We start from the raw sequence: 13,501 nt of genomic DNA, 5'->3' as shown, positions 1-13,501 counted from the left end.
CGATTCACAGTTCCTCGAAGGCAGGCTCAAAATGGTGGAGCGATATGGTGAAGGGAAATTGCTATTTTAAAGTATTTTTTATCGTTGCAGCGTTAGAATGTTATGAAAATGTACAGAAGCTTAACCAAGGGTATATTACGAGTGCATAAACAAATTTAATATTATTTTAAAAGAAAGATTATTATTATTAAAAGAAAGAAAATCGTTAATTATTTCATGTTTAATATTATTTTATAAACATGTTTAAGTATGAAAATAAATAAATAAAACTGAACTGATAAAGAGAAGGAAATAAAATAAAAGTAAAGAAATCTAAAAAATAAGAGCAAAACTCAAAGAACAATGAATGATTAATAAAAATAAAAGCAAATAGAATAATACAAACAAATCAATAAAGAAGATAAAAATAAATAGAAGATCAAATAAAATAGTAAAAAATGTGTCCTAAACATAGAAAGAAAAACCTTTGACGTAAACAAAACAAAAGGTAGTAGAACAAACGCAAACATTTTTTTTTCAGAATACAACACTTTATTATCCCTTTTCAACTTCGATACACATCTCGCCACGTTTAACCTAAGAATCTGTCAATGTATATATATAATATATATATATATGTTCATTTGTTTTGGTCTATTCAAAAACAGAATATGTACATGAAAAAGGTTGGTTTCGCTTACGCATGCTTGCCATTTGGTTTTGCATTTTTTGACTTTGCCGTTTGACTCATTATTAGCATTATAGCATGCGGTAGTTTCGTTCGATAGATAGTGGAGGCGGTATTTGTTATTAAAATTTACTATGTACAAAACCATCGCCGTCCTACCACGGTGGACGAAGATGGTGCTAACGTAATGGGGTAACGGAGTAGGTAAAACAGGGGAAAAAGAAGGTAGTGGTACAGTTATATAACAAATTGAAAGGAAAAACAATGAAGTAGAAAACAGTGCATAGTACCGAGAAAGGAGCTGCTCTTGTACGATCTGCACCAGAAGATGAACGAACGGTGCCTAGAGATATGCGTTAACGTTGAAGCATACAAACACTCGCACACACAGACTTGATGCTGCACATTTTGATTTAGGTTTTTAGCATTTTTATAGATAAAAGTAAACGACACATTAGAAAATAAAATGAAGGACATAAACAAGTCAAGAGAGGGTGTCTATGGTGTTGGGGGGCTTTTTTTTGAGTTTCTGCTGGAGTAGGTAAATTCGTTTTGCTCAAGCCGGTTCATACAACGCTGGTGTTCTCGCAGCTAATCCCAACCGGTGCACCCCAAAATAGCGCACCGTCACAATATTTCAACATGGCGTCCCGACGCCGTTCATTCAGCTGATTTGCAAGCTGCGTCGGCTCTCTTTCCGGCAGTTATCGGTTTGTTTGTGTGTTTGTGTGTGTGGTTTCGTTAGTTTGTTTGCTTTGTTTCACTTCGTTTATTACAAAAGATCGGTCTGTAATTAAATCTAATTGGTATTTCATACTTTGCGTGTGTGTTTGTTTCTTTGTTTCACTTCGGTTGTTTTAATTTCTTCCTCTATCATTTTACTGATTTACTGATTTAGCTTAAATTTTTCCTCATCTTTTTTTTGCCTGACTTTGCCGAGCGAAAGTTGCTGTTAAGGGGGTGAAGACACTGCCTGCAAATTAGTGTATGCGTGCGTGTTTAGTGGTGGCGATGTGGTGGTATTTGATCGTCTGTGTGCGTGTATCTGATTTGCTTCTTTTTTTTCGCTTGTTTATGGGCATCAAATCCCAGTGTTACAATTACTTGTTTACTACCGCTTAAAACATTCTATCTACGGTTTGGATTCATTTTGAGGGGGATTCACTTTTCTTATTTTTTCTGTCCCAGCTTTTTTTTCTCATTCGCTAGAGGTATGGCGCCGGTGTGCGTTCTACTCCCTGTCCACAAGGGGGGATCGTTTTGATTACCGTGTATCGGTACAGTTAATTTATTTTTCTAGTAGAAACGGGTATTCAGAGGACCCGGGAGTGGTGCTTTGGGTTTGTAGCGTATGAAAGTATCAGCTGCTGGAGCTAATATGGGATAGCTAACATTAGCACAGATTGATAGGGAAGGAAGAAAGTTGGGACAAACCAGAGCCAACAGGAGCAGGACTGAGAACTAGAACATTGTCACTAAGCTGCGCTTGCTGTCGGTACGTATACAAAATGCGTATTGTGTTTGTTGTGTTTTGATTCTGCTTGCTACATCCGGCTACCTTGGCTAAGCATTGAGCAAAAGGGGTAGCAGATCTTAGGACCACACCAAGAAACACAGATCCAACTGCCCCGACAAAAACAAAACGCTACAGAAGCAAGGAAGGAAGTTCAAGTCTCAGCTTCAGCGTTCTTTCTTCCTTCCTGCTGAGCTCATCCACGGTGAGATGCTTTGCTACCCATCGGATTAATTGTCTTGCACAACACTTGGCTCCGTTTCTTTGATTATTTCTTGGCTATTTTTGTTCTATTTGTTTTCTATCCTTTTATCTTCTCTGTTGTTTCCAGTTTGTATTTCTTCTCTAGTTGTAGTTTTGCTTGTATTGTTTGGTTTCCCTGCTAAGCTACACACTACACACCAGTTCAAATCTACTGTATTAGTTCGGTTTCGTTCTTTCTTCTCCTGCCGCTATGTGTTTGCTGCTAATGCTCTACAGATGCCGGTACGTCCCGAGCTGGAAAGGGAAGACAATCCTATAGCAACGCACTAAAAGTGAGAAACTCCTACAGAGAATAATTCTGCTTTCAGTAGCGCTAAAATGGAATCAACAGAGCAACGTAAGAAATCGCAAAACCCGAGCTCGAGTTTGCCCGTGTTTTGCACCGTGTAGCTGGTGGAAGTATTGAGTGAAAGCAGTCCCAAGAACCACAAGAACATAACACCACTCTCCTTGCCACTCCTCTCCCCTGACCCAACACCAACCCATGACCCGAACCACCATCACCCTACCCTTTTGTGTACATCAAATTTGCATGCTTAAAATCGTAGTAACTGTTGCGTGATCTTCGATGTCACTTCAAAAGATGGCGGTTATCCTGGCCAAGGGTGTGTGTGTGTGTGTGTTCTCTTCCTTACCACTGTGCAGGATTTGGTTTTGGATTTGGTTTTACCACGAGTAATATTAATATAATACATTCATTCATGACGAGTTGGATTTTGCTTAAAAATATCTTTCACCTTACAGCTGTCCGTGCCCATCGAAAACATGGGTTCCCGTATGCGTCACCTGTCGGGTGGTTGTGAGATTTATCATAAAGTAGCTCCTTCTTTTTATTACGAACGTTCGCTAAATGTCTTACACTTTCTGCTTTTACACGAAACAACGATGCATTCTTTTACATTAATTTTGTTCTTTTTTTCCACCTAGTTCCTTCAGCTTTCGACTTTGCTTTAGTTTCTTCTGTCTCACATTTCCGCTTCACTTCTCTGCCGCGATGCATTGTGTGGTTTAGAATTATGGTTTAATCTGTCACTTGCGCTTTCTTCTTTTAATGTTCTCCATCCAGCAGCACACCTTTCCCCGGCACACAAAAGGACTATTGTGCTGGTTTTTCTTTCTTTTTTGTTCGTATCATTTACATCATTACCATTGACTAAGGGCTAAGTGTACGTCAACTGTTCACTGCGCTAAATAATTGATAACAGGTCAACTGTTAAACTGGGCTCCGGTATGAATCGCGTACGCCCACTTACAACTACTTCATAAGTTTGACTTGTTCATCCCCGTAACGTTCTTTACTGCTTTCGATTCGTCCCTAGATTTGACCATGTTGAGTCCTGATCGTCTTAAGGGAAGGTTCGGTCACTATCATCCAGCAGTATGCCCGAGCTTGCCGTCCTAACACACGATGTGCTGCAATTGATCGGGGGGTTTTGCTCTTCCATTTTCTCGTCAAATGAGTAACGCTGCTGAATGTATTTCGTAAGAGATGTTACCCTCCATCAACAGTTACCCTTTTACATTTTTTTTAATCTCAATTACGTCTAAGCAGTAGGTTTTGGGTTTTGTTTTTTGTTTTCGTTTGTATTGAAAAGTTTCATAATCATAATAATGTTTATAACATCCATCAATAGTTGATATTAGCCTTACGAATTGTTTCCTTACGCTAAAGCAGTTTTCCCATAATCAATCTTTTCTTCGTTTTTTTTTCGATTTGCTTTTTCATCCTACCGTGTGTGTGTGTTTGGGTTTTTTGCTGCTCTATTACGTGTAACTAACATACATCTAATCATTTAATGTTCGTTCTCTTTGTTTGATTTTCGTTTTCTCTTCTGTCTTCCATTTATTTATTCTAAAACTGTATGTTTGTGTGTGTGTGTTTCCTTCTATTTACCTCTTTTCTATTTTTTCTTTTCTTCTTTTATTCAATTATCAATAAACAACAATCACGTCACGTAATTCGATTATATAAGTTTGTTTTCTGTTTTTTTTTTGTTTACTTTTCATTTCTTTTTCCTTCCTTTTGGTTTAAAGTAGTATTCACAGATCTAGCTGGAAGATTGATTTAATGCATACGAGACGAAATGAAGAAGAGATTCGTTTTTCCTCTTGTTTTTTTTTTGTTTTTAAATTCACATTCTCACACTCATAACAATATTTCTTTCTCGGAAGGATCGCGAAGGAACTGAAACATGCAATTGCAATTTGCAAACATACACACACACGTACACGTACACACACACACGGTACACGAACATGAACAGTAGGGGGGAAGGATTTTTCACGCCACCCTGTTCCCTACACGATTGCTGCACAGTAGTAAAACGAACCCAAAACACAAATCCTTCTGCTATGCGGGGAGTTTGGTTTGGGCGTTTTGCCTTCCTTTTGGTTTTGGTATATCTACGATTCATTTGTTAGCTTTGTGTCTGTCTGGTGTTCTTATTTACATTTTATCATCTGCTACCTTTTCACCATTCACTGCAGTGTAACTAGTTAAAATCGACTGTGTTTGTGGTTAGAAAATTTGCGCACCTCTCCTTTCTGACGCCATTTTGTTTTTTTACTAAAATTATTGCTTCCTTACGTGTTGTGTAATGTAGGCTGGTGAAATTAATAGTTTTGATAAAAAAGAGGAAAATATTTTTATCTACAAAGAAAATCATTACAAATACAAAAGAATTCATATCGGTTGAACTGAACTAAGAAAAACTCATACTCTCTCTCTTTTTCTCTCTCTCTCTCTAATATTGAATTGAGTGCTTAATCTTCTCATTGTCTTTATGATTTCGAAAAACATTTTCACCGTTTTAAGTTTTTTTTTCTTCACACGCGAGTGATATGTGATATCATCGAGCATCGAGGGCTATTTTGGTCTGCCGTCCTTTTTTTGACTATCAAATGGGATTGCATCTATTGTAATCTATTGTAATTCACCGTTCCACCTTGCACGACTGTTTTTTCTGTGGTTTACGTCTCGTTTAATCCGTTTAAATCCACCTAGCACGACTGTTTTTTCTGTGGTTTACGTCTCGTTTAATCCGTTTAAAGCTATGTTGATTTTTGTTTGTTTTTTTCTCTCTCTCGCTTCATTTTCCCTTGTTTTTCTTTAGTTTTCGTCAAACTCGATGCCCATAGCATCGAGGGGGGGGGGGGGGGGAGAACTAATCCTAATAGCTAACAGTATGGCTTACGCTAATGCTTTAACGCTACGCTTCACGCTTTCATTGAACGGCTATCCTAAAAAGGGTTTTGATGGAGTTGCTGGCCTCAGTGGCGTACCGTGCGGCCAATACCTAGTATTCATCGCGCTGCCGCATCTCCGCCTAGTTTGTAATAGTAGTAGTAGTAGTAGCTAGGGCTTGGTTTCGTAGTAGTGGTAGTAGTAGATAGCAGTAGTAGTAGATGTAGTTGTAGTAGTAGTGGTTGGTAGTAGTATTGATAGAAGAACAATTTCCGATTACCATCTCTCCGAATCCGCCCTAACACGCTATCCTACAAAGGACCTCTCAAAAGGGAGAGAGAGTGTGTGTGTTTGTGTGTGTCAGAGAGACAGTATTGTGTGTTGTATTACTGAGTGGAAGCTGGTCTCCTCTTGGATGGATCGAAAATTCGATACGATCTTCGCTATTAACAGTAACATTTCGGCTAAACCTCGGGAAGATATTTTTCCAAGTTTTGAATCGCTTCACTCTTATCTCTTTGTGTTATTCATTTCTGATTTAATTGTTTTCTCCTTCGTTTTTTGATAAAATAGCTTGTGTTGTGTATGTTGTTTTTCAAAGAGATAGAAAGGTGAAAATGGAGTAACACTGTACAATTTACGTAGCTAAAGTGTGATAAAGTGGTGTGGGTTCGCTAGTATGTACTGCCTGCATCCGGGGTTGTGTCTCAGCTAAAACCTAATGTTTGTCAGTTGTTTTTACGCGCTTCTTCTCTTCCTAGACTCATGCCCTAACGTATCCTACACGGTGAGTCCGTGATGAAGAGGAGCGCTTTCTATTCACTATGCCAATCGTGTACCCTAAAATTAGCATCAACTCACGCAGGACAAACGGATTCTCACTACCATAGTGATGCATACAATCCCATACACCACGAACCAGTCTGCCCGTCTGTTTGATCCTGTCTAGATCGCGTGTCCTGATCGCTACTGACCATGGCGGTGGTATCCCTTCGGAATAACAAACGGGGTTGGATAGTTGTTCCTAAAATCTCCGAAATTACGATGAACGATGTGCGAGTTGTTGATTGCAGATTTAACCCCCATCCCTCCTGCCACCGGCTTCTTTTCCCTTCGTGGTGATACTGGTGCTGGAATGAACGGTATCAGTTTTGCTTCCTCATCACCACGATGGAACTAGCACTTTTCCTCGTTTTTCGGGGAATCTTCTGGCAGAATCTTCGCCTTCGGATGGTCCCAGCTTTTGGTTGTATGCGCGCGCACAGTCACGGTTCGCTGATTATCATGATCGCATTCGTCACGGGGCGTGATCTTCGGGGCGTCGAGAGGGTGTGGGGGGTAGGTGATCTACGGCGGAACGATATTCTCTACGCTGGTGCGCGCAGTTTATTATGATTTCTTCCTTTCCCGTAGCGGAATATCGTCCTCCTGGCATCATTGATTCGCTGAGGTGTAGTTCTACAAAAGGGAAATGCGCCAAGAAATGGGCAGATGGAAGAGAAAAAGAGAGAGAGAGACAGAGAGAAAAAAGATGAGTTGTAATTAGTTTCGGTTGATACAAGCAGCTCGCTACTGTAATTGACACTAGCGTTACAAGTAGAAAAAGAGATAGATAGAGAGAAGAGAGAGAGAAAGAGTGAACTAGGAGAGTTACATTGAGAAATATAGAGAGAGATATATATGAACAGGAGTGATTCAAGTGTATTCGTTTATTTGGAGGAAACACATAGCGTTGAAGGATAACGAGAGGGTGATCCAGATTACAGTGGATTTTCTTCTGGTTTTTGTTTGTAAATAGAGAACAAGAAACATCTAATGTCGCTCGAACAACAGATGGAAAAGGGTGATAGAGTTAATTTAGAACGAGAATTGTTTGTTTGGTGTCGGAAGAAAGCACATAATAGCCACGTGTTATTGAAAACGAATTAAAAGATGTAATTTTGAAGCGTGGTTTGCAAGTGCCAATTGATTTCTGTTCGGTTTTCTTCGTTTCACCATAGTAGAAAGTAATTCTATTTTAAATAAAAGTGAAACAAGACTTGGTGAGCACTCTACATCGATCTAGTTTTTTTTAAAGAAATTTGATAGTCTTTTCAATTTGTTCACTAGAAAGAGAAGATAGTAACACCGATAAGACTAGAGCACATTGAAACCAAAAATGGCCTAGCTCAAGGAAGAGCTGACAAAATCACAACTTGCTAAACTTGCTTTATAATTGCATTCCAATGGCGCACTTTGAAGAGAGAGAGGGAGAGAGAGAGGGTGTAAAAGTAAATAGAATTCATTAGGGGAAAAACCAAAAATCAAACAATAAAAAGAGCCACTTTCGTTAGAAATAGTTGAGAGAAAAAGTCAGTTTTAAAAGAGGTATTAATTTGAGAGCTAAGCTTAAACAAATTTTGGTTTCTTTCTAGTTGTTTAGGATGTAGTTTTAAACTTGTATACTATATCTAGGCTGGGATTTTAAGGGCACAAATCAGTGTGAGAGAGAAGAGGAGAGAGAGAGAGAGATGCAGAAAAGGAAGAGAATATTGCAAATAGGTTTTTTTGTTTGGTGGTGCAATCTTAGTTTTGCTTTGTATACAGTAGTATAGGTGAGCCTACTGGGCAGCTCGTGGTGGCTAGGTGTCGAATTTGTGAACTTGTATAATCGAGCATAGTTTTGCAATCGTTTTGGGTGCAGTATTGGAGTATTTGTTTTATCTTACACTGGTGACTGGTGGTGGGGTGAGTGTGTTTTTTTGCAACTGTTTTTGATATGGTACAATTATTTACAGTAGCTTTTGGTTTCGATTTTTTGGAAGACATGTTTTTTTTCTATACCTGATTCGTTACGATTGTTTTTTTTTTTTGAATTCTAATATTCCTAATTATTTAGCTAGCATTATATACACACTTCCCTAGGGGAACAAGCTTAAGATTCAGCTAGTCAATTCAAAACCCAGCCTTGCATACAGTTTTTCTCAGCCAATCGTTCGCTTCACCTTTACTAATCCAATGCTAATCGTTCTCTATTTCAGTTAAATATTTAAAAAAAGCACACATCCAATCGTTTCGTGGTAGAGTCTCACCCGTACGGGAGTAATGGGGTCAGGGATACGATTGACGACCAATTCGAAATGGATATGATGTATGTTCGATTCAAGCGTCGACAAACAACCTCATATTTGCAACACTACAGAAGCGAGCGTTACATTAAGCAGTTAGCCCTTAACCGAACAAAAATCAAGAAAGAAAAACGACTAATGACACTACATTCTACTGCCTATTGGGTTTCGGTAATCAACTGTCAACTACAATAAAACGTTACGGTTATATTTATTCAAATAAAAATCATCTATCGATCTATCGTTGACTTTTTTTTCGTTTCCCCATTTGGCTTTATGCTCGACGATTTTGTTCTCCTTGCGATGGAAATCCTTCTCGAAGCTCCATTAGAAACAGGAGGGAAGTACAGAGTTTTGGTTTTAAAATAAAAAATAGAATTAAAATGTACATTATATACAAAACACAACCAAATGTTCAGTAGTAGCAGAAGAACGATAACAACACGCACACATACACACCATCCGAAAAGGGGGGTAGTAACATCGAACAACAACTAGATGTGAAAATTCGCATAAACATCGATATCGTTCATGACACGGTTATTCCGTTTCGCTTTAGGTGTTATGGATTGTGACGGTATGAAATGTTGTGAAGTGAATGACATTTTTATACAAAATTGTTTATTGTCTATAAGTGCTGAAGAGTGAACAAACAAAAAAAAAACCCTCAAATGATTCGCATTAAATTACACCCACAAACAAAAAAGATCGCTGTCAGGATGAACTACTGTTCCATTTTATCAAAACAACATGTATCGCGGCACATACATTTTTAACATTTTCCCCCACTTTTTTACGAGCACTTCGGGAGCGGGAAAACGAACGAATTGAATCTAGCATAAACATTAACCCTTGGGTTCGCTCCATTCCTACCAATCGCGGAGATCGATCGCTTGTGCTGTATTTTTATGGTGTAACGGTGTTCGAAAGCATAAAACATACATATCAACATATGAATCGTTTGGTTTTTATTTTGCTTCGATGCACTGATGCCCGTTATCTGTACTGAATCCGCCCGGGGGAAAATCGTGCCTCCGATTCGTGCTTGTCGTACCAGCCATGATCGCTAATATGTTGAAGCATATTTTCCATGGATTTATGGTTGGTACGAGGGGGTTTTTCCCCACCACCCTCCTCGTCGACGGATAACCCGCTACACGGCTTCCGGTTGATGTATGTCCGATTTTTCGAGTGGTGTTCTATTATTCATTTCGAATCATGCTACATTGTCCATCAAGCGTGATATGGCGCACTGGAGTTTACCGTCAATGGGTGTGTGAGTGTGAGTGAGTGTAATATTTCACTTATGCTCATTTAGGGTGATACTGATGAACTTCCGTCACGGCATAACCGGATGTGCCGATTGGTACACCGTTCGCCCATTGTTTGTACAGTAAAAGGTACCTCGTGCGGCACTCGGCCGGAGTGTGAGAAAGCAGTGAATGCGTTTACGAGTTTGTTTGTTTGCTGGAACGGCTCGTTTGGTTGTTTGCATGCACGCATCGAACAGTCGATAGGTAGTGAATGTGGATTTTAAGCAATAAATCGAGGCGTGCTAGTGATCGGATGGCTGCTGCCGCTGTTGCATTTCCGTATCGATCCGAATCCGGATTATCTTTTGTGCACACACACTCACACGCCGCAACCGTTTCAGTGGTAAATATGTTTTCCGACGCTCGCATATGCTCGCCCAGCCCCACGCGGAAAGCCTTTCTGTACAGCGAGCAAAATTGACAGTACGAGCGATCTGTCGGTGGCCGCCCTCTACGACAGGCTTCGAACTAGAGTGTGTGTTTTATACAAAGAGGAGCAAAACTATGTACAGCCGCTAGTACGTGACGAGTAACAATCGTATACAGTGTGGGTGGGAGAGAGCGAAAAGAAAAACATAAAAAACAATGCAATAGAGGCAGTTGGTGTTTGTGTGAGAGTGTGTTTTTGGTGGAAAGTTTTGTGTGTTTGAAAAGACGAAGGAAGGAATCCAAATAAGAAAAATGAAGGTGTTCGAAAAACATCCTAGGAGTAAGGAACAATATAAGTAAAAAGAGAGAAAAACTAAAAACGCAACCGAGGAAAAGATAACATGTAGAGAAGAAAATAGAACACAACGAAACGTTCGCATCGTCTGCAAAACCAACAGCAACAGGCAAAACAACACTCTAACTCTACCTGTATCTGAAAATCCAATCACAGATTTGGCTAACATGAGAAACGGTTTCATCATTATTAGTCACACAGCTCACACGGCAAAGGCAAGTCGCGGCGGTATTATTTGTTTTTTACGTTTTTTTTTTGTTTGTTTTGTGGTTCATTATTTTTTTATTTTTGTTCGGCGCAGTTTTTTCACAGTTTGGTTTGTTCGGGGGGGTTTGGTTTTGTTGCAAGAAAGGCAATTAAGAGACGTATTAGTTTTTCAACGTACGATATGTTAATGGTCGATGGTTGAATGTTGAATGGTTTAACTACTAAACGGAAGGTGAACAGGAGTATTGGTCCATCTTAGGCTACGCGCATACCGGTACCTTGCAAAGGATTGGCATGCTGGATTCGAATTACTGTCATTACCGAATAGAGACGAATTGGGTTTTTGATTTTTGTTGCACACGTTTTGTGATCGTTATTGTGTTTGATAATGGGAGAAAACAATTGTTTGAAAAGAAAGAGAGAAAAAGAAAGAGAAACACATGAGCTTCATTATCCAATTGGTTTTTTTTGTTTTGTTTAAACGATTTTTGAGTTTTGTTCTAATTTTACATCATTTAATCGTTCCTTGTTATAATTTTCATGTTTTTCCTTGTTGATTTTTGGTTTTTATTTGTTTTATATATTTTGTGCGGTTTCTAGCTGCTACTTAATTTTCTTTCTAAACACACTTGAAACATTTTATGAAAACACTTTTGCTCGCGCAATTGATGATAATTCACAATGTTCTATTTGTATGAACTGCAACAATGTTGCAAACTGCATTTGTTTTGAAGAATGAAAATGATTATGAGAAAAGTTGTACAAGATGTGGTAAATACTGCGGTTGATATCAATAACACCAATAAGAATACACATCGAAGAGGGAAAACACCAGCGAGGACTAAGAAAGGCACATTCAAACACCGAACAGTAAATGCCCATGAACGAGTAGATTTCATCTTAAAGTCATCAACAAAAAGGAAAACGAAAATATAATTAAAGAGGAAAAGCAAAATCAAACAAAAAGAGTTGAAAATAAAATATTAAATTTAAGAAAAAACAAGAGAATTAAATGAAAAATTTATAACATACAAGAACAGTTGAAACGAAAAAGGCTTAATCAAGATTGAATCAAAAACACAATAATACGAGCAACATGGAATATGGAAAAGAGTTATAAAAAGTAAAAGAAAAGTGAATATTGATAAAACAAAAATTTGAGTAAAACATAACATAAAAAATCAAGAGGAATTAAATAACACAACAAAAAACGTACGAAAAGAAAGGAAAAACTGTCATGATAAACTCACATTCAGCAACGGGGCTAAAGAAACACCGAGAACAGTAGCAAACTATCTTCCTGCTTTTCCCAACAACGAGTAGAAAGAGTTTTAAATTCGGGAAAACACATTCTCTCACACACACAGTACACACTGAAGGGGAGCCTGTACAGTCCAAGCACATCCAGTAAGAGGAAGAGACAGAAAGAGCGCGAAAGACAACAGACACACAAACAGAGAGAGAGAAAGAGAGAACAAACGAACTGGGGATGTGTGGAGTGGAAAAAAAAGGTTCGAAAAACACGTTGTTTGAAAAACTCAAAGGAAAACCAACCATCAGGGATCATTATTTTATGGTTCATTACTTGGCTGCACTGGTGCCCGTACGCTCACAGTCCCCATCGCTTCCTCTTCTTCTTACGCCTCTTCCTCCTGCACCATCACCACCTCCACCACCTTTCCCTTCCTCCTCGTCTCCCGTGTCGTCGAAGGAGATCCTTCCCGACTCCCGGTTGTCCTAGAGAGGAAGGTACGAGCCATGAGAGGGATACGGTGCACACAAACACAACTATCACACATACAACACACACACACGTACACACAATCAATGGTCTCGTTGGTGCACCGATCGGTGCACCCAAGCTGCTGCACCCGGTCGGTAGACAACTTCCGGGGTTTGGTTGGATCTTTGTTGTCTATTTTTCACTCCGATACTCCGAATTTAGCTTTCGCTTCCAATTTACAAAACTTTTGGTTTTCTTATTTCCGGCTTGTTTTTGTTTCTTGTTGCTGAAAAGTCTGATTTGCTTGTTTTTATTTTGCTTTTTTATTTGTAACTAAACCAGCTAGTAGGGAGCAACAACACCGTTTTCGAACTGTAACCGCGATCGATACTGCACACCGGTACGCTAGATAACTATTCTGCGCTTGGTTTTTTTTATCCTTTTGGTTTTTATCTTTTATTTACCTTTTTTTCCTATACGTTTCGTACAGTTTTATCCAAATTTGATTTTGTTTTTGGTAATTTTCTTTTTCGTTTTGCTTTCTTAGCCAGGAAGTACAATTTTCGTAGCTTTTCAAGTCACTTTCCAGTCGCAAAGTACCGATTGCATTATTTGTGAGTCTTTGTTCTGTGTTGTTAGCTGTAAGTGTGTATGTGTGATGTTTGGTGTTCAGAATTAATCCACCTGGTATCAATCCGTAACACATGGAATACAAATGTTTATCAATTTGTGAATTTTGATTAACACTTGAGGTTACTAAAATTTAGACAATTTTTAAGATTCTTTTTACTCTATTCTA

At 38.8% G+C, this 13,501-nt stretch overlaps 1 protein-coding gene across 11 annotated transcripts in view; it reads right to left on the bottom strand.

Annotated features, from left to right (window-relative positions):
- Positions 1 to 1,190: 1,190 nt before the first annotated feature.
- Positions 1,191 to 13,501, bottom strand: part of LOC118514181 (potassium voltage-gated channel protein Shal) — a 97,562-nt gene continuing 85,251 nt past the window's right edge. For 4 of the 11 annotated variants that reach the window (XM_036060855.1, XM_036060856.1, XM_036060857.1 and 1 more), the window contains 2 exons: positions 12,565 to 12,716; positions 10,941 to 11,290 (listed from right to left, as the gene is read on the bottom strand). In XM_036060855.1, the coding sequence (XP_035916748.1) occupies positions 11,194 to 11,290; positions 12,565 to 12,716 (249 nt within the window). In that variant the 3' untranslated portion in view covers positions 10,941 to 11,193. The other 7 variants (XM_036060860.1, XM_036060859.1, XM_036060864.1 and 4 more) reach the window with 7 other exon arrangements.

Source organism: Anopheles stephensi, chromosome 3 (genome assembly GCF_013141755.1).
Source record: "Anopheles stephensi strain Indian chromosome 3, UCI_ANSTEP_V1.0, whole genome shotgun sequence".
Taxonomy (NCBI): Eukaryota; Metazoa; Arthropoda; class Insecta; order Diptera; family Culicidae; genus Anopheles; species Anopheles stephensi.
Note: the sequence above shows the minus strand (reverse complement) of the source record. Positions and strands in the feature narration are given on the sequence as shown.